Raw genomic sequence first — 20,051 nt, 5'->3', positions numbered from 1 at the left:
TTTTTTATTGCCAGTTTATATAATCGAATCTTGAATATATTGCAAACGTTATTTAAAGGAGTGATCCTTCTTAAAAGGACAAAGAAACAGCCATAGAACACAGATACTATCCCAGATTATTTATAATTAGGATTGTACAACTAAGAATTTTTAAATGCTTACTTGTGCAACAAAATGTCTTTTAGTCTCATAACAGGTGTATCAGCACATCCATTTTATTTACATTCAACTCATTCCCTTGATTATACCAAATTAAGTCTTAAGTCTGAAAGCTCCTTTTGTTCATTATATTAATACTATGCAACATTGAATGGACAAATCTGATTAATACTCCCAAAAGGCAAAAGCAAGAATTTACAAATGTGCAAGTAGCAAACAAAAGTAGAAACTGAAGCATTCATGGTTTCCCCCTTTTAAACAAAAAAAAAAAAAAAAAAAAAAAAAAAGTTGGAGTAAATTTTACCCACATAAAAACAAGGTCAAATGTCAAAGAAATAATGTTAAACTTTTTAATGACAGACGTTTTGACTGGTTACAGCACAGCTGTAATAATGATGGCTTAGTTCCATCACGTATCCCAGTAAACAGACTGTAAACAAACATGCACAGCATAGCACCTCTTCCAAATGCAATACAGCCTTCATTATTGCCCTTGTGATTTCTTCACTGTACTAAATATCAAAAGGTCTGTCAAGAAAAGGGGGGCAAGATTCTTACAGGGGATCCAGTACCTTCCAGAAATAGGGTACGAAATCAGTCAAGGTGGCTTTACTGCCTTTGTATGAAACTGATCTGTACAGCCGCCCAGTTGCATTTCTTTGAGTTAGACTCGAGCAGCACCTCGTCCTCTTCTGGTATATCCACCTCTGAATCCTTGGCCCCTCAGGAAACGCCCAGGGACACCAAAAGTCTCCAGATTGCGCTTTCGCTCCTCTGCCCACGTCAGTCTGAAACCATTGATGTACATAAATAGCCATGAGCACATATCTGTACAAAGACCAACTTTTATATAAGACAAAGAGAGTCAGTTGATTACCTGAGCCCATTATCAGATGAGATGTTGTCAAAGAAAGACTTTGCTTTGTCATAGTAGCACTTTGGACCAAAACGATCCTCCCCTGAACTCAGCTGCAACCCCTCCGTTTCCCTTCCCTCAGAATTCCCATCTGAAAACAGAAAAAAAAAAGTACTGACAGTGGAAGGACAGACCAATTCCCTGGTTTTCAGCTATTGCATTTATTTAAAAAAAAAAAAAAAACCCAAACAACCACTAAAGAAATTATATCTATCTATCTATCTATAGGCCAGAGAGAAACATGGCATTAGAAGGCTTATTTTACCTGAATGCAAATTTACTTCTATTCAAACATTCATTTTTGTCACCACACCTTTAACTCATTCAAACAGAGTTACATGAGAGCACAACTTCCATGAAGATGCCACAACATTAATAATGCATACCTTTAAATTGACAGCATTCCTTCAAAGAGAATTAACTGACAAAGCAGGTGATTTAAAAAAAAAAAAAAAAAAAAAAAAAAAAAAAAAAAAAAAAAAGGAGGTGCATTGTTGGCAACTCCAGCTGATAACCAACCTTTTAGAGTCAGCCTCTCCTGGAACTTCTCCTCAAGCGCCTCCTTAATGAATTGTGCATTTGAGGAATCAAAATCAAAGTCTGTGTCAAATTTAAGGGTGGAAGATGGAGCATTAGCCACCATCAGCTGGCCTCTTCTGCGGTTCCTGCGCCGTCGAGGTCCTAAGATTATTATTTATTTTTTATTAAGTGCACCTCAAGTTTGTTTTGTATACAAGGATGTCCTTTCTGATTTTCAAGTCTACTGGAAACGTGCATGTTTAATACCTTGTCTTTTTCTAGCAGGTGGCCTGGTTTCAGCATTTTGCTGCTGACTGTCTTGAGAAGTGGATCCACTTGGGTCTGATTGCACTGCAAAGACACCCACAACAGCTACACTTAGTTTTAAGTGCATGTAGCTGCCTAGAAAAATACCCCATTATTTTCCCCAAAACATACATACTCCTCCACAGTTAATCAACCTGTTTCACTTGGGAAACATCACAGTACTTTAACAGCATTTCCTTCTCATTGCTGCAACATTGTTTACTCACTGGTGGCTTCAGTGACCCTTGTGGTTTGAATATTTGTTCCTCTCGTCCCCTTGGGCTGCCTCCTATTCCGCTGCTGCTGCTGCTGTCCTTGTTCTTCTTGTTGCTCCTGCTGCTGGGATCCACTCGCACCTCTTCTCTGCCTAAATGTCTTTACACTGACAGTTTGAACAGCCTTTTCCACCATGGGACCTCTTTGAGCAAGTAAGCCTTGAAGTAAAGGCCCTGGGTAAAGGATATGAAGTGTGTAGTATAGAAAGAACCCATTTAAATTTAATTTTTTTAGTCAATTAACTTGTTAGAAACTTGCTGTCATTGATTTACCAAGGCCGAGAGCTGCAACATACTGCTGATTAAGCAGAGAGCTAGCAGCAACCTGGTTGTAGGCAGGCATCCTTAAAGGGCTGAGTGATCCAACGGTAGATTGGATGCTTGAAGCGCCTGAACTGGAGGTCTGGATGAACCAAATATGTTAATGTTTAAACACACATATACATACTTAGTCTGTTTTTAGAAGAAGGAGGGTGTAACCAAGCAGTTTTTGTACACCTGTATTATTGCAGGATCCTGAGGCAGGCCATGGTGATACCTTGGAGGGTCACCCAGTGTAATATCCTTAATATCACTTCCCCGGAAAGTAATGTACTCATAGACATCATCTTTGGGTGACGTTGGCCTATCTGTTGGCCGTCCCTCAGTTCCAAAACACTTGACTAGTGAAAAGAAAAACAATGGATAAAGTTAGGAAAGTTCCACCCATATTTCACTTGCCCAGTTTCTTTCCAATTCAGTTAAAAGGACTAGATGTTAAAGTCCCTGATAATGCATTGCTTTAGATGGAGAGACTCTTGAGGGATGGCTGTTATGAGGAAAGGCAGCCCAGAAACTTTGCCAGCAGCTAAGATTAAATGACAATAACTAGAAATGGAGAAAAAATTTAAAAAGCAAGTTTTTGAAACGCTGACAGATTTTCAAGAACACTGATAGCTAAGCTGAGGTGGTTCGGGCATCTGACAAGGATGCCCCCTGGGCGCCTCCTGGGTGAGGTGTTCCAGGCATGTCCCACCGGGAGGAGGCCCCGGGGCAGACCCAGGACACGCTGGAGAGATTATATCTCTCGGCTGGCCTGGGAACGCCTTGGTATTCCCCCGGACAAGCTGGAGGAGGTGGCTGGGGAGAGGGAGGTCTGGGCCTCTTTGCTTAGGCTGCTGCCCCCGCGACCCGGCCCCGGACAAAGCGGATGAAGATGGATGGATGGATGGATGGATGATAGCTAAATAACTCACCTTCTGCCAGAACTACTGTGCTGTTCGCTGCATCAATAGTATACAAAATCCCTTCATAACGATTTTGGGCTTTTGAGAGGAGTGATACTTTACAGCCAATGTATGGCTTCGAAGCCATGGCTCGAGAATATCCGGGGCCGTTGCTATAAACTTCTATAAAGACTCATCACATGGCACATTTCGAGTCCTAGTAAAACCGGAAACAATTTATAGGCGTACACAGCTGACCTGATTGAAGCACCTGGCAATCATTGATGGCAATAAAATGAATGCCAATCACCACGGCTTGATTTAACTCACTTGTGACCCATTCGTTTGAATTTTTTCGTAATCTATGATTTGTTACGAATTCGATCAATAATTATGATTGTGCTTATGGTACATATTTTTTTTCATAAAAACATTTTTTAGATAATTTTTATAAGTTGCAACAAAAGTCACAGTCACGGCGTTAAAAGGCTGAGTCCTGTGATGCATAAACAACCGTGCAAACTGGCTGCCTAAGTGCTGATCTGCACTCTCAAAAGTTTACTATCCAGGTAGTTTCACATCACTGTCTGTGAGCACTAGGCGGTTACTGCGGGTGTCCTGGAAAAATAGCATCAACGCAGCCATTTTGGATTGTTCAGAGAGTAAAATAGTGTAATGCAAGCATCTTTGAAATCATGTGATAGTGCATGAGAACTATCTGACAGTTTCTTCGATGTGCTAATGCTCCACAAGGCACAGCTCTGTGAGCGATGTCGCTTATTTCCAACGAAATAGTCCGACTGCGGTGGCACTTTGCACTGCAGCTCGCAACCATTTGTTCCAGGTTTTATTTTTATCCAACAGCCAATCATGAGGCGAGTTAAGGTCGCGTCACGGAGGATGCATCCAATCGGCGCATGCGTCTCACGAACGAGCGTAGCTGGGAAAAGATGGCGGCGGGCTCCGATTTGCTGGGTGATGTTTTCTTGAGCACAGAGGTGGACGAAAAAGTAGTTAGTGACCTAGATGGATCCCTGGAGTCTGAACTAACAGAAACAAGGCGCGATAACACAACCGCTAGGGCCCCGTCTGCAGAAAATCATGGCGGAAACTCAGCTCTAGGTAGTAGTTTAAATGTTCAGGGTAGCAAAATGGGACTTTCACAACAAGAGCTTGCTAAAGCAGGTAAGATAGCTGCGCACTCCGGTTAGCTAACATTAGCTAATTTTGGTCACGTTACTCAGCTGGTTATAGCTTATTTGGCTTCACTTGTCTGTGTCCCGAAACTAAAGCGAATCGGAGAGTTGCTCGACACTCCCCTTGTTTTCATGTGTTTCCGCTGCTGCAGGGACAGGAGCGCAAGGAGGTGTCAGTAACAGTACGGGGTCCCTGGGTTCAAGCATGGATGGGGCAGCAGGGATCACATCGACGGCAGGACCGAGTGTGACAGCCACTCAGAGTCAGTCCAAGTCGGACGCAGCCAGTGGAGTTGTTATGGTTACACTAGATGCAACAGCTGGCGCTGGCAGACCTGGAGCGACCGATGCGCAAACTCTGAATGGAGGTGCCGTGGTGATGAACTGTCAAATAACCGCAGGCGGACCCGCTGACAGCAACAACTCGCAGCCCGATGCTGTCACACTCCTCAACAACGGACCTGTGAGCAAACCAAGCGCAGCAGGTCTGCCTGGAACACCTAGTACTATTATCCGAGCTACTTTGAACGCGCAAAATGTTGTGACTTCGTCTGTTATCTCGTCCCAGCCTTCTGTGAAAACTGTTCCCACAATCACGCTGGTGAGGCCACCTATGCAAACCTTCATGAACCCTTCACCAAGTACAGGCAGTCCAACCACAGTTTTAACGTCACCGTCTGTCAGTGTTACCAGCACAACTGGCTCTCCTGCTAGCAAAACTGACTGCCCAAAAGTTATCTTGCCTACTGGTGCCCACGTCGTGGCTTCAGTTGTTGCTACAGGGACGACAGCGACAGTGAGGAGTCCGACTGTTTTGCAGGGCTTGAGGACTTCAGTACCTTCAACAGTTGCTGCAACTCCCGGTGGAATACGAACTATTGTTCCACAGGTGTTAGCTCCTCGACTCGCTCAGCCTCAACAAAACGCCCCAAATATCCAAAACATTCAGCTGCCTCCAGGTAATTGAGTTGTAAAGTCTGAGAGCATGTGGAAGATTAATATTATTATTATTATTATTATTATTATTATTATTAACTTTAACGGTTTCCCGAGATGCCTTTGCAGGCAATAGATGATTTGAAACACATTGTAGTAGCTTAGTAGCAACTTTAGAGGTGGCCAGGGTTCTGTAGCAGATTAAAAGCAGGACTCAGTGGAACTCAGCCAACACATTCTTCATATAGTTTATCAATGTAGCTGTCCATTCCAGTCTATTGATTCTTTTTAGTTTGTCTTGTCTGAGACGATTACATCCTATTATAATAGCACCAGCTGGATAAAATATACAGGATATCTCTCAAGCATTATGTGTGTTTGGATGCATGTGTTAAAATGTATTGATGCATGCTCAATAATGCATGTAAGGAAGTCCCAGAAAGTTGATTCCCTCTATCTGGATGCACTGTTTTCAGTGGGAGAAATATTTCATCACTTATCCAAGTGACTGACTGATAAAGTCACTTGAATGCATAATGAAACATTTCTCCGACTGATAATGCCACGTTCAAATGAACTGAATCAACTTTCTGGGATGCATGTGTTGAGTATGCAAAGTCTTCAGGTTAGCATTTTTGTCTCAGTTGTGAACTGTTATTTCAGGGTTTTGTAAAAGTGCAGTGATTCTATTTTATGCTCAGTATAGCATAAAATAAAGAATTATTATATTAGAAAATGAATCCAGATCAAATACAGATACTAAATCAAATACAAATACTAAAACAAACAACATCATTTTTGACAAATGCATCTATTTGCAATTTAGAATGGAAAATCCCCTTTGTGGCCTCCCTGTAGGATATAGTTCTTTGTTGTAGGCCACTGTATTAATGGCAGATTTCTTCCATGGCAGATTTAATTGCCCCTTGGGGATAAATAAAGTCTTCTGATTCTGATTCCAAGGTATTCCCACTTTGTAGCCTTGATGAAACAGCTCTGGCCATTTATTTGGCCAGTCTTAGAATGTCTGTGTTATTATTATGTAGTAGAGTCATGTTGTCACCTCTTTAACAGACACTGTTGACATAAGGGTGTGGTGCATAGTATTACACTGCCATACAATAAAAATAAATTGGTGGCAAGAAGACATGTTATTTTGAGCAGAAACAAGAATGTTTTTAGCTTTTTGCATGGTGGATTGTGACTTGAACTTTTTTTTAATTTATGCTGCCATATAGACCCTGACTGATAATGTTTTTTTCTGGTAATATCAATTTTTTATAAATATAAAATTCCAATAATAATAAATATGGGTATACTGGCATACGTATTTAAGCATTTAAGAGTTATGTTGAGACAGGAAAATGGTGGGGTAATTGTTTATTAACTTTACTATTAGTTCTATTTACTTTGAAGACGCTGCTCATCCCTGCATCACTGATTGCTCTGCTCTTTTGCAGACAGAGTTTTGTAAAGACTGAAATGGGGCTGTTCTTCTGTATAAACTATTCCTTTATTGCCCCAAGTCTCTCTCTCCTGCATTATACTCCTAACAAAATAAATGTTTTAATATTGTCACATATATCAGTCAGACTCTGCTAACATGCTTGTGGCTCATTTTGGTTTGACAAGTTGCTGAGTGGCTTAGGACTAAATAGGGCTCACTATTGATGCATACATGCGTGCATACATCCTTTTTTTTTTTGGTGACTCATTGGGACAGGAAGATAATGACCTTTTAATATTTTAACTCCTTGGATATTTGGCACGTACAGGAATGGTCTTGGTTCGCAGTGAGAGTGGGCAACTGCTGATGATTCCCCAGCAGGCTTTGGCTCAAATGCAAGCTCAGTCGCAGTCACAAAGCGCCATGACTCCACGACCTCCAGCTCCCACAAGCACTCCACCTGTCCAGATCACATCCCTACAGGTACAGATCTGCTAGATACAGTCAAACGCAGAAAATATGACTCAGATACCTGTACAGTTCTGTAAACCTTCTGTAACAGTTGGTTCTCAGACTTTTTCTCAGAACCCAAAAAAGGTAATTCCTCCCAATTCACATTTGATTTATTAGTCTTTAACAGTAAAAGAGTACAAGTGACTTTTTACTGAAATAAAGTTCAGTCTGGCAAAACCAGTAAACTTGTTTATATTCCCAACATCAGTTATATTAATTCAAATTAGTTGTCTTTTATTGATTTTTTTTTCTTCTCTGGTCATCCACATCCCATCTACAGTGACTCATAGACATATTCAATGCTGTCTATACCAGTAACATTAACATATCATTTTTAAAGCTACATATACATAAATATGTTCCTTTTTATCTGGTTTTCACAGTGATAACTTATGCTAAACACATAACCTGGTTGGAAGCAGGTCGTGCTCAGGGTTTTTAATTTAAAGTCACCTGTAAATTGTCACATTTTCACTGAATTTTCACTAAAGTGATTTTCAGTCCCCTTATCAGGCTTTGGGACAGTACCATTTAATGTTTAAATGTGTCCAGTTGAAAGTTTCAGAGCTCTAACATGCAGCCGTCATTTTAGAACTAAGCAGGACTGAGAGTGCACTCGGCATTAAAATGATTAACTCAAATAGAAATGTTTATTTTACACCTCAGTGCGCTAAATCCCGAGATTAATAATTTTCTGCTGTATTAATTTCCTATCTTACTTGTAACGGGGTTGCATTTTCCTTTCTTTTATATTGCATGTTAAATTTTTATGCTCTTTATAGATTTTTATCACCGTTTTATCGTCATCTGATCGAAGTAGGCGGCACTCGTGATGCGTAAAATGCCCCCTTTTTTTTGTTAGCGTCCACAGAGCCTGAGGCAGAAAGCCTGCGTTAACACTGGAAGTAGATAACCACTGAAGTGATACCCATTCACTTCTAGCAGGGGTTTTAGTTTTTGACATGCCAGGTAATGCAAAGAAAGCTGTGCTGAACTTCTTTCACATTACACCTCTCTTGTAACTTCAAAGTAAGGATAAACTTAATCACTATTTTACTTTCTGTTTATAATTGAGTTTTGGTTACTGCTTCAACATAAATACTGTGCCTCTGCTTGGTAAACATTTACAAAACAAGTATTTCTGATTTAATTTTCGTTCCACAGAGTAACTGTTGCATCCAACTTAAAAACATATACTATATACTACTACTACTAATATGTAACTTTTTGAATATTTTCTGATTTTTGTTATTTATTAATTTATTTTTTATTAAGCAATATAGCATGTGTCCGAAAAACCCCTGCTGCTCCACTGTCTGCCAAAAGCGTAACATCTTCTTTTATATGTCCTGCAGGCACCAGGTGCACCACTGCTGGCTCGTCCTGTTACTCCCACCACCATTATTAAACAGTGTTCCACAGTTCAGACCACTGTGACAGCTACCACCGCACTACAGAGGCCTCCTGTTCTGCAGGTAAACTCTCACTATATTTAAATCAAATGATTCATTTCCATAACACCAAGTGTAACCCATAGGCTCAGTTTGCATTTTCCCCCTATGCTTTTGCGGATTACCTGGGGAAGCTCTGTTTTTTCACACTATCCCTAATGGGTTAAGTCAAACATCCTGGCCTGGTTTGAACCCAGGCATTGCATACTCTTGTCCAGAGCGAAGCTGTGTAAAACATTATTAAAATAGGAATAGAATCACCTGTAAATCAAATGATCAAATTTCAAAAAGTTTTTTTTTTTTAGAAAAATTTATAGATCTGAGACCCTACAATAGACTAAAACCAAGGGAAAAAGTATCTTAAAAAGTTGTCTTAAATTGCCCCTGTAGATGCACTTATGAACTGTAGTTTTTAAAGCTTTTCCAATCTCATGCTCATGTGATTTTTCACTACAGAATCATCTCTGTTTTTAATGTAGGTCTGCCTAACAGCCCAAACATAACATCTATTCAGTGCTGGATTTTGGCCTCATTCCTTGTGTGCAGAGATTTTTCCAAATTCTCTGAACCTTGAATGGTTTCATGTAATTTTGGTCGTAAACTCCTGTGTAGTTTTTGAATCATTCCCAATTTGTTTTTAACATTTCCTACATATAGCCATACCCAGGCATCTTTTCAATCATCTTTAACATTAAGAATAATTTAAAGGGTTTTTTTTGTTTTTTTTTAGGAAAAAACAAACAAATCTTATTATCATTGTTTCTCATACCCCCTTGTGACCTGGATTAAAACCACTACTCTCTCATCTTCCACATCTGGACAAGTGGTCCTCACTATGATCTCGGTCACATCCTGTTTCCATTAATCTCACACAGTTGACCCAAATTAGTCTAACTCATGCTGCTACTTACATGACATTTGCTTCAGTTAGAATTGTCAGCGGTGTGTCTGAAGTGTCTGCAGAGTGTTGTTGTTATTTGAAATGAATTACACTTCATAATTTTTCTATTTGTCAGGGAATGTGTGCCTGTTACTGTACACCTGCTGAGAACAGCTGTGCAGAAGGTTCTTGGTATATGAGAATATTAAAGTAAGACTCTTATTACTGTTGCTCAAGTAAAAGCTGAATGTATCCTCCATGAACTCGTTAGGACTGATTTCCTACTGTGAGATGGTTTTTAAAAAAACAAGCACAGAATCTGTTTCATAGATTATATGGTCAATTTTTCTGCCAAACGGTCTAACTGTGGCGTGAAAGGATGGGATTTTGCAACAAGGTCAACACAGTTGTTTTCAGTTCCTCTCTGGCTGGCTTGTTTGCTCACTTTTAAAAACATTGCTGCTTCTATTCATCTTTTATGTCCTTATTGCCATGGAAATTCCTTAAATATATTTTTGCTAAACCTTGTTAGTTTTTTTTTCCAGATCATGCTTTTAAAGTAAGCTCTAAAGCGTTTGTGTATATAAAAAGTAAAATTCATAGAACACCAGTGTTATGTGAAAAAAAGGAAATGCACTGTTCAACAGGCCTGCTCGTGTTAAAGCTGTTTCTGACCTCATCATTTTTCTTGGGTCTAATTTCAAGTGCATATTCACTGACACATACAGAGCACCATCATGCTGGGAGGAGTTGCTACCACCGCAGGACAGCCACTAGGAACCGCCACCACAGTGCAGCCCGGATCCGCCTCCACAGCAGTAGCACAGAGGGTGGGGCCCGTTGGAGCTACTGCAACCCCTGTCACTCCGACACCTGTCACAGCTGTAAGAGAGAATTGCTAACCATGATTGATGAACAGCAAAAAAATACCTTTTTCCCTACACCCTATTTAATGGTTTTTTTTCATGTATTATGTAAATATTTGAGAGAAAATATTTGTGTGTGCTTGCAGGAGACGCTGGAGAATGTGAAAAAATGTAGAAATTTTCTGTCGACACTGATCAAGCTGGCATCCAGCGGGAAACAGTCGTCTGAGACCACAGCTAATGTTAAGGAGCTCGTCAAGAACCTACTGGTACTTCTCTCTCCCTCTTACCTTCTCTGGGTTGACACTTAATCTTTCTCCTGGTGAAATTCCTTCAAAGTTTATTTATGTATGATGTATTCTCATCCATCATGTTTTTTTTTTCTTTTTTCCTTGTAACAGGAAGCAAAGATAGAGCCAGAAGATTTTACCAGTAGGTTATACCAGGAGCTCAACTCATCACCGCAGCCATACCTTGTACCTTTTCTCAAGGTGAGATTAGTGACACACCTGCAGACAAAACCAAAGTTATTACATTGTTCTGTAACTTTGGGACTTACAGTTGAGTACTGTATTACTCACAAACTTAAAAGCCATCAAGACTCTTGTCTTTGATTAGAGAATTTTCTCACATTATTGCACATCTTGTCCATTGGGTGTGTTTAGGATCTGCCCACAGATTTTCAATAATGGTTCTGAGGCATGCTTAGGATCACTGCAGCATTTTTGCTTAAATTGATTAATATTTCATGGAAACCTTATTTCTAGCCTCAAAGCAGAATATTTTCCCCCTTAACAGTTTACTCAGTGTTGTCAATTGTTATCATGTGATTTTGGGCTGAAAGCTGATAATGTAGATGCTCCACAATATAAAGGTAAGCTCCTTTGTGGTCACATGGGACTTTAATTTGCATTCCTGCCAAACAAATGCAACTTTATCTGAAGGTTGTGTTGGTCTTCACCTTGACCAATTTTTTAACAGCATTTTGGAAAGTAAAATTTGCAAGCCATCTTTTACCTGTTTTGTAGGCAGCAGTTAACGCTAATCCTAAAATTCACTGTATCAAAAAGAAGCCAGTGGTTGGTGACTTCTACTGCTAGGTGTGCATTCGCACACATGTACCCACTCCATGACAGAGATTAGAGTGCAGGTGAGCGGAGGATTTGCAGCCTTAATCAGGACCAGGCCAAAAGCTATAGCAATTTGTCACACATGGACTTAAATGCTACTGAAAAACTAGAGGAAATATCTGCTCTGCTGGCTGACATGGTGATGTAGTAGCCAGACAGGTAGCTTTAAAAATCTAGAAAGGATGGGGCAAATTTATTCTCTCTGCATTTCTCTTTCATAATCAAATCAATAAAGCTATTTCATAATATTTAAAAATCTGTAAAGCATGTTGTTTCATATAGCTTCTGCAATAGTTTCTTGTTGAAAAGTCAAAGAACAGAAATGAAAAAGAAAAAAACTTTTCTGAACTCCACTTACATAATGAACTTCACTTACATCATAAACTAAATTCTATGCACTGCAGTTTCTTTAGAGTACTATGTGATGTGTAGAAATGATAGAAATGTAATCATTTATCACTAAGAGCTGCTTCTGTTAGATTTCTTTCTATTATATTCTTTACTTATCCAGGTAAAAGCCTCTCTTTTTAAAGAGTACTCTGGCCAAGACCCCAGCACAATAACCACAACTAACTGACTCATTCACATTATGAACTGAATACATACACACTTCATTCATTCTGACTGTAGAGAAGTCTTCCAGCGCTGCGCCAGATGACCCCAGATTCAGAGGCCTTCATCCAACAAAGCCTGCTGCCTCAGCCTGCAGCCGCAGCCTCCACAGCACTCACTGCTGTGGTGCTGCGACCTCCTCTCTCCACCACCATCACTACAACCACCAGCCCTGCCACAACCAAAACCACAGTTATCAGCCTTACACAGACGCCTCACAGTAAACCGGGACTGGTAATGTTTTTTTTTTTTTTTTTGCTATTACCTGTATCGGAATATATTGATGAACATGTATGAACAAGTGGATGCTTCTGAATATATGCCTGTCTCTACTTCTTTCATTTGTGTGCTTTCTTTTAGGTTTCTCATTCTTAGTCTTTTTCTGAATGTGCACAGATAGTACCCCAGCAACAGGGGACCATTGTGAGGCCACCGGTGACGCTGGCTCAGTCTGCCGTGGTAACACTGAGAGGACAAACTCACAGTCGCATCATCGTGGGCCAGCCACAGGTTATCAAACAGCTACAAACAAGTGGGTCATATTAATATTTGTTTAATGCTTAACTGATATTTATTACTGATCAATGTACAGTTAGTTTCAATGTTCAGTCTCAGTGTTGTATTTCATTACTTTAGTACCTCATACAGTTTCAAATGGATATCCATGAAAACATCCCCATGGTCCACTAATGCAATAGCATCACTAAAATCCACTAAATTGCAGCTGTTACGCTTGAGTTTAGCTTCTGTCTTAATGCATTTAACACGTCTATGGAAGTGCTACCACCTTGTGGCTACTGTTTGTAATTGCAAGACACAAAGTCCAAGAATACAAGAGTCAAGTGTATATTCAAATTCTACTGCGTGCTCTAATAGTTTTAGGTGCAGCTGCCTTTCATTAGTCTAAATTCACTACAGAAAACTTGTTTTTGCTCCTGTTTATGATTTTTAGTACCAGCAGTGAAGCAGACATTGGCTCCAGCACCCAAAGGAATACAAGCTTTCAGTCAGCCTTCCTTCGGTGCAGCTCAGAAGAACAAGCTGAAGGAAGGAGGAGGCACTTTCAGGTACGAGAGACCAAAAAAAAAAAAAGAAATCCAACTCACTGTTAAATACCAGTATCTGTATATGCGTTCACAGAGAATTAAGTATCCATAGAAACTTACGTGATGTCATAACTTTTTATGTGCCAACCGTAAGATAAATTAATGCAGTTTATTGCTGTTGTTACTTTTATCTTAAAGTTTACCTGTCATACTGACTTCCAGCACCATATTTTCAGTCTTGGCCTCTACTAGAGTAGCTTTTCACAATTCAGAACAGAAATTATTTACTTTATTATCCTTTGTGCAGCTCCTTAGTTCATTAACTGTGTTAAACAAGTGCTTCCAATTGGTTGCCTCATGAATAGAAGGTTATAATAACAGGTGATTGGGACCACAGCCAGAGCTGTACACCTGTGATACCCATATTAAGGATAACACCTCTCTTTGTCATCATACAGTGCCAAGTACTCTGTGTGTGTTGTGTTGGTTTTTTTTAATGTTGTATTTATTCTGTATAAATGTGCTTAAGACACAAAAAGTAAGAAAACTGTTTTTGTCTCTTCTCCAGGGACGATGACGATATCAACGATGTGGCCTCAATGGCAGGAGTCAACTTGTCAGAAGAGAGTGCCCGTATCTTAGCAACCAACTCCGAGCTTGTTGGCATGGTGACTCGTTCCTGTAAGGACGAGACCTTCCTTTCCACCTCTTTACTCACCCGGATAGTTCTGGACATTGGTGAGAGACGTACACTGTCGAGAAAATGCACAGCATGTTCCTCACTATGCTGACACCGTCTAAAGCTTTATCCATACTCACTCCTGTTGCGACAGGTAAGAAGTTCAGTGTCAGTGAGTTGGGCACAGATGTGATCAACTACATTTCCCATGCCACACAGCAGCGCCTGCAAGACATACTGGAAAAGGTGTCGCATGTTGCACAGCAGAAGAACTTGACTTTTAAGGTGATAATTGATTGCAATTGTAGAGTAGGGGAGACCCACTCACTACTGTGTTTTAAGATCTCTTGTTTCATTTTCCTGTCTGTCCTCGCTTTTCATGCCAACTCCAGGAAGATGAACAGTATGAGCAGGGGAGCGATGTGCGAACCCAGCTCAAATTCTTTGAGCAGCTGGATCAAATGGAGAAGCAAAGGAAGGAAGAGCAGGAGAGAGAGATCCTCTTGAAAGCTGCCAAGGTAACAGCATTCGAACAAGGACACACGGTATCACTGACAGAAACAATCTTGTATGCATAATTATACAGAGAAGGCAAGTGAGTGCTCTTGGGTCATTGTCATTAATATACATTTTCCCTGCCATCACCAAATGCCAGACATGGAAACTGAGAGAGTGAATGAATAAAACAAGTCATTTAATAAATTCTACATATCCTTTTTGAAATATTAAAATGTCCTCGATATTATTTCAGTCTCGGTCACGGCAAGAAGACCCGGAGCAACTCCGACTGAAACAGAAGGCCAAAGAAGTAAGTATATGCTAAAATAATATCCTGGGTGAATCCTTTCTTTTTGAAGCATTGTTATGAGTTTGCCTGTACGTTGAATGTACGTGTTACTACTTGTATTTCAGATGCAGCAGCAGGAGCTGGCTCAAATCAGGCAGAGAGAAGCCAACCTAACAGCGCTGGCAGCAATCGGCCCAAGGAAAAAGCGGAAAATGGATTCACCGGGTAGAGGTGCCAATGCAGAGGTGAGGTGTGATTAACCCAAAGTAGGAATGTGCTTATTTTGAAGTTTTCTGGATTCACAAAAGCAGTTGATGAAAAATTGAATGTCCTTGCTTTGTTTCACCCTCCAGGGATCAGGGTCGTGTCCCTCTCAGACTGGAGGCTCAGGTGGAACAGGCTCCAGACAGTTTATGCGACAGCGCATCACTAGAGTCAACCTCAGGGACCTGCTCTTCTGCCTGGAGAATGAAAGAGGAACCAGTCACTCACACCTGCTCTATAAAGGCTTCCTCAAATAGCACCCGCATTAAAATGACTAGTTTCACTCAGTGGCATTAAGGAGGCAGAGTGGACCATCGGCTCCGACCCTTCCTGCCGGTACTTCCTTTGATCACCCACTGTTGAATTATGAGGCATCTGTCTGTGGGAGTCATGCTGAAGAGACCTTGGCTTTTAAAAGCCTCTTAAAGAAAAGGACTTTTGTATTTTCAGTGGAGAAATGGAGCAAATATTGGAACTTGGCCCTGAATTCAGTGCGCCTCTCAGCTCTGCAGTTACAACCAACCACACTCGATGAAGATGCACTGCCTCACAAAAGAACAATGTCTTTACCAAACCGAACACTTCAGATTTAAAACGTGTGTCAGTGGCGTCTGTGCTGTAGCAGCAAATCTCTTTGAAGTGCTTGGCAGACACTCTTGTTTATTTAAGTCGTTAACAGAGATTTTAATTTATCGTACATTTATACTATATTTTAGCAATGCCTGTGGATCGTTTTACAGAGATTAATCTTAACCGGTCTTATCATCTGCTGAGTTGCCTTCTTAACAGTTTAAGCCATATGGATTAGAATGTGTTGATCAAGGAATTTTATATATCCAACACTTCTCTCCAGATTTGTAGAATGAGAGGATTTTTTAGGGATACAGTTGTTGTTGTTGGTTGGCTGTTGTTTTGTTTTGTTTTATTTCTTTTTTATCTTTGTCTGTGATTGGAATCAATGATATTTTATGTGTCATGTATTGTGTGCAGTGTAGAGGTGGTATTAGAGCTCACTGTCATAGGATTTCTGATTTATGGTGAGAGTTCTTGCACAAATTTTGAAGTCTTTTTAATTAGGGTCTTGTATTTTCTACAGAGAATTTAAATACTTTATGTCGCTCGTCAGTAATTAAAAGCAACTAGGTAAGATGTACTCATAAGGTATCGTGACTCCACCCTTTACCTGTCAGCTTTACCTGACTTAAATTTGTGCCATCTCCTTTTAAACCTCTGGAGCGCTCCACCACATACAAGCCTAGAGATCGGTTGGCAACCATCTGGTAATCGCCAGTCAGAAGGGGGAAATGCGCATTTTTCCAACCAGTTGCAAGTACTTACTGTAGGTTGCTGGCAACTACTGTGAAATAAATTTCTTATGGTCCATTCAGGCAGCAGTTAGGCTGGTCAGTGACCCTTGGTAACCACTTGTTGCCAGGGAAAAGGATGTATTCTGCCAATGATTGGTGAATGTTTGCTCGAGGTTGTTGCTGTTTCTAATGTGAAGTTGGTTCCCTAGAAGTATATGGTGCTGCACTGAACATCTCCTTGCAGTTGCTAGCAGGTTGCCACCGTCATCTGTAGTTTGTCTGAACAACAGAATGTGACTTCTGTTGCACTTGTGCATGTAGAAATGATAAACAAAGCGTACTGAGGGTATACGCTGTTATTGATGGAGCTGCAAAACTTTGACTGCAACTGTTTAGTACTGAGATTTCCTTTCCCATCTCCAGCTGCTAGTAGCGTTAATACATTTCTTCACTGATGTCAGTACGACATTTACGTCAAGGACTGAATCACAGTGAAAATCCTCTCCAAAGAAATTGTTATTCATCACAGTGTGATTGCAGTCATCGGTGTAAACTTTTAGCGGCAGATTTTCTGCAGTGGAAGCGAGCTCACGGTCCACATATTTAGAAGAGCAGAGAAAAATGAAAAATTTAAATTCTGAAAACAAAAATGGTAATTTTACTCCTTTTCTTGAAAATTGTCGCAAATAAATAAGCCGGTTTTTGTTTGTTTTTGTTTTTTATGATGCCTTTATTTAATATCACCCACAGAACTAAAGACTTACTAAGTAAGACTAGGTTGTTATGATTTTGGAAATGAAATGGCTCTTAATAATTTAACATAGCCAGGTTGGGGGGATTTTTACTGTAATGTGATTTTTAAAGTCAATTTTAAAATCGATTCTAATATCATTACTAATTTCAGCGATTTAAGTGAATTACATTTTTTTCAATAAGTTGAATGTCCACACTTTTTTTTATTTATGAATGATAGAGGTTATTTTGGGTAAACGTGAAATGCAGAGCAACAACTGCACTTTGACAGATCAGTTTTCTAAAACTAATCAATCAAATGAACATACCTTCTATAAATTGTTTATATTTTTGTGCACATACTAATTTTTGTCTTTATACCTTTAGCATTTTATGACAAGATGTTTATCAGCAAGTTTTATTACTGTATATACTTAAGTTGCTCTTTGTAGATTTACTTGACAATTTTGAATTACGAAAAAATGTCTTATTTTTCTTGTACAATTATGTGACAAAAGGAGACAAAAATATTATGCTTTCTTGCCAATATCTTGTAAAATTTGCACAGCTACTTGTTTATATGTAAATAGAGGATTTTCAAACAAAAAGGTTTTTAATTGCTATTTTATAATGGATTGAGAGAAAAAGTTCTCCAAATAAAACATAAACAACTATTTCTGTCTTAATGGTCCTAATTTCTGACAGGTTCACAATGTGGAATTGGAATTCAGACATTTTCAGTCCCATTACCAAAGAGGCATAAAATCAAGCCCCTATCCAAATTTGAAAACATTAGCAACCCTCTGCTGATTCAAGACTGCAGACTTCCAAATCTTCTCTGGCATTAACGTCAGCACAAACACTGGTGCTGGGAGCTTCGTGGTCAAGTCCTAATGAAGTTAGAAGGTGGACTGTTTCATGGTCTGATTGTAATTCATAATATTGATTTGACAAACTACATTATGTCTTGTCCAATCATAACATCTGAATTTTCCATCTCTTCTGGGTGTGAAAGTGTACAGCTCATAGTAAATAGCTTTCAAACTATTCAGATGCATCAAAGAAGTAGACCATGAAGTAGAAATTATAAAATACGTGCTCAACTCAGGGATCTTTTATATTTCTAAAATGATTCCTCACAGTGCTTTTTGTTCATGCTTTTCAATAGGTGGGAAAATGTCCTCTCAGAAAAAGACAAATGTGATGTAAAAGGATAACATGCCTTTAGTGGTTTCTCTCTTTCCACGTTAAAAAAATTCTAATATTCTGCACCCATTAGGCACAAGAATGACGAGTCCTGGTCCACAAAATCACATAAATAGAAGCCTGTTATAGTAGAACACTAAGAATTAATTTCCCCTCCAACCTTGAAATGTTATCAAAAGATGTTTTGCTCAGAATAAAACTTCAACTTTTAATCTCCCAACCTCTTGCTGACTTCTTTAAAGAACTACAGTAAAGGTAATGCCAGTCTTTAGATTAAGTTAAGACCAGAAGTCATGAAGAGGTTTAGGTTTAGTGATCCATCACTGTAATCTTATTTTTCAGTCAAAAATGTCTATTCATTCACCACAACAGGAAAACTAAAGAAGAGTTTTGTTACATCATGCAAACTTTGAAGTGATACAGTACAGTTTACACAGCTTTGGCACTTGAAGTTACATGCTACACTATTTCACTGTGATGTACCTTCATATAAAAAAAGCTTCAACATTTTTCTTGACTCCTTTCACATAAATAGATGTGCGAAAAAAAGGAAAATGTCTTCTTTTTATGTTGCTTGGTTGCAGCCATCTTTTATTTACAGTCCACAGTCCTGAAGCTGTCCTTGTGTATTGAGGACCTAGAGCAGATGTGGGGAATAATTAAACCCAAGGGGCCACATGGAAAACTGGTATTGTTGTGGAAGTCCATACCATTTAGCTCATAAAGAGATAAAATGAATACAAAGTGGAGTTCATCTTACTTAAGTAGCCCCTTGGGAAAAGTAATTGTAATAATGCTTTTCATGAATTAATGATTTATTGGACAATAATATTATGCAATAGTCAATTCATTTACAAACTTTACTTTATTAATGTCTAAACAAATATAAAAAATTATCTAAAAAATTTTTTGTAAAAAAATTCATTATTTGATATTTTAACAAAAACAATAATAATTTCCAAAATGAACTGTTTATCAATAAAAATGACATATAGAAATAACATGAAACATTTAATAAAAACCCTTTTTTTAAAAAAAAAATAAATAAATAAAGAGCTAAATAAGTAATTACACTAATTAAAATCTATTTTAAAAAAGAAAAGAAAATGGATTCACAAACTGATTTACATTTTTCGCCCCTTAAAATTCTGTTTACCGTTCTCTTTCGTACATCCATTTCCTCACTTTATGGCACTTTATTAAGCCAGGACACTGTTTCTTTTCTTACTTTAATGCCTCAGCATTCCTTTTTCTTTTTAGCAAGTAGCAGTGAAGAGAGCAGATACAAGCTGTAGCCGAGGTGCAGCGCAGAGCTCCACAGGAGGGCACTGGTGCACCACATTAGAACTGAGATCTCTGACAGCTGCAGAACCTGAGAATTTGTTTGATCGCTAATTAAATATATATCTTTTATCACCACATGTTACTTAAAAAATAAATAAATGAAAGAGACTCTTACCCATCAAAACAGGAAGTTGGGAATGCGTTTCTGTGTAACATTGGTCTGTAAGGATAACAGCTGTATTATCATTGTATACAAGCACTGACTTCATAACTTTAGCTGTTTAGAAGATCTAAGGATATTTATACACAAAAACACACACTCGCACACAGATGGA

At 39.1% G+C, this 20,051-nt stretch overlaps 2 protein-coding genes across 3 annotated transcripts; one reads left to right on the top strand and one right to left on the bottom strand.

Annotated features, from left to right (window-relative positions):
• Nucleotides 1–208: 208 nt before the first annotated feature.
• LOC146645405 (protein LSM14 homolog B-like) lies at nucleotides 209–3,570 on the bottom strand. Of its 2 annotated transcripts, XM_085393966.1 has the most exons (8): nucleotides 3,411–3,570; nucleotides 2,674–2,837; nucleotides 2,449–2,578; nucleotides 2,128–2,349; nucleotides 1,862–1,945; nucleotides 1,595–1,756; nucleotides 1,037–1,166; nucleotides 209–947 (listed from the first exon to the last, which is right to left on the bottom strand). In XM_085393966.1, the coding sequence occupies exons 1-8, from the start codon at nucleotides 3,526–3,528 to the stop codon at nucleotides 824–826; spliced, it is 1,134 nt and encodes a 377-aa protein (XP_085250092.1). In that variant the 5' UTR covers nucleotides 3,529–3,570; the 3' UTR covers nucleotides 209–823. The 2 variants fall into 2 exon arrangements, with proteins under 2 accessions (XP_085250092.1, XP_085250093.1); XM_085393967.1 differs by lacking the exon at nucleotides 1,595–1,756.
• A 621-nt stretch (nucleotides 3,571–4,191) lies between these two features.
• LOC146645404 (transcription initiation factor TFIID subunit 4-like) lies at nucleotides 4,192–17,894 on the top strand. The gene is made up of 16 exons (XM_085393929.1): nucleotides 4,192–4,565; nucleotides 4,729–5,535; nucleotides 7,288–7,442; nucleotides 8,828–8,947; nucleotides 10,532–10,687; nucleotides 10,816–10,938; nucleotides 11,071–11,160; nucleotides 12,430–12,645; nucleotides 12,808–12,943; nucleotides 13,364–13,478; nucleotides 14,026–14,195; nucleotides 14,291–14,421; nucleotides 14,529–14,654; nucleotides 14,888–14,944; nucleotides 15,049–15,168; nucleotides 15,277–17,894. The coding sequence occupies exons 1-16, from the start codon at nucleotides 4,298–4,300 to the stop codon at nucleotides 15,442–15,444; spliced, it is 2,958 nt and encodes a 985-aa protein (XP_085250055.1). The 5' UTR covers nucleotides 4,192–4,297; the 3' UTR covers nucleotides 15,445–17,894.
• Nucleotides 17,895–20,051: the final 2,157 nt, after the last annotated feature.

This window comes from Rhamphochromis longiceps, linkage group LG20 (assembly GCF_057381845.1).
Source record: "Rhamphochromis longiceps isolate RC_006_pf linkage group LG20, R_longiceps_female_GT1.1, whole genome shotgun sequence".
NCBI lineage: Eukaryota > Metazoa > Chordata > Actinopteri > Cichliformes > Cichlidae > Rhamphochromis > Rhamphochromis longiceps.
The sequence above is the reverse complement of the archived record's forward strand: the minus strand, read 5'-3'. Positions and strand labels throughout refer to the sequence as shown.

What these genes read in the sequence shown, in the direction of transcription:
- LOC146645405 (XM_085393966.1), bottom strand. Translation starts at nt 3,528, where the DNA reads ATGGCTTCGAAGCCATACATTGGCTGTAAAGTATCACTCCTCTCAAAA. An exon ending in CACAGTAGTTCTGGCAGAAG is followed by an intron (nt 2,838 to 3,410) that starts GTGAGTTATTTA and finishes TCTTTTCACTAG; the next exon opens with TCAAGTGTTTTGGAACTGAG. An exon ending in ACCTGCTAGAAAAAGACAAG is followed by an intron (nt 1,757 to 1,861) that starts GTATTAAACATG and finishes TAATAATCTTAG; the next exon opens with GACCTCGACGGCGCAGGAAC.
- LOC146645404 (XM_085393929.1), top strand. Translation starts at nt 4,298, where the DNA reads ATGCGTCTCACGAACGAGCGTAGCTGGGAAAAGATGGCGGCGGGCTCC. An exon ending in ACCTTGTACCTTTTCTCAAG is followed by an intron (nt 11,161 to 12,429) that starts GTGAGATTAGTG and finishes TTCTGACTGTAG; the next exon opens with AGAAGTCTTCCAGCGCTGCG. An exon ending in GAAGGAGGAGGCACTTTCAG is followed by an intron (nt 13,479 to 14,025) that starts GTACGAGAGACC and finishes TCTCTTCTCCAG; the next exon opens with GGACGATGACGATATCAACG.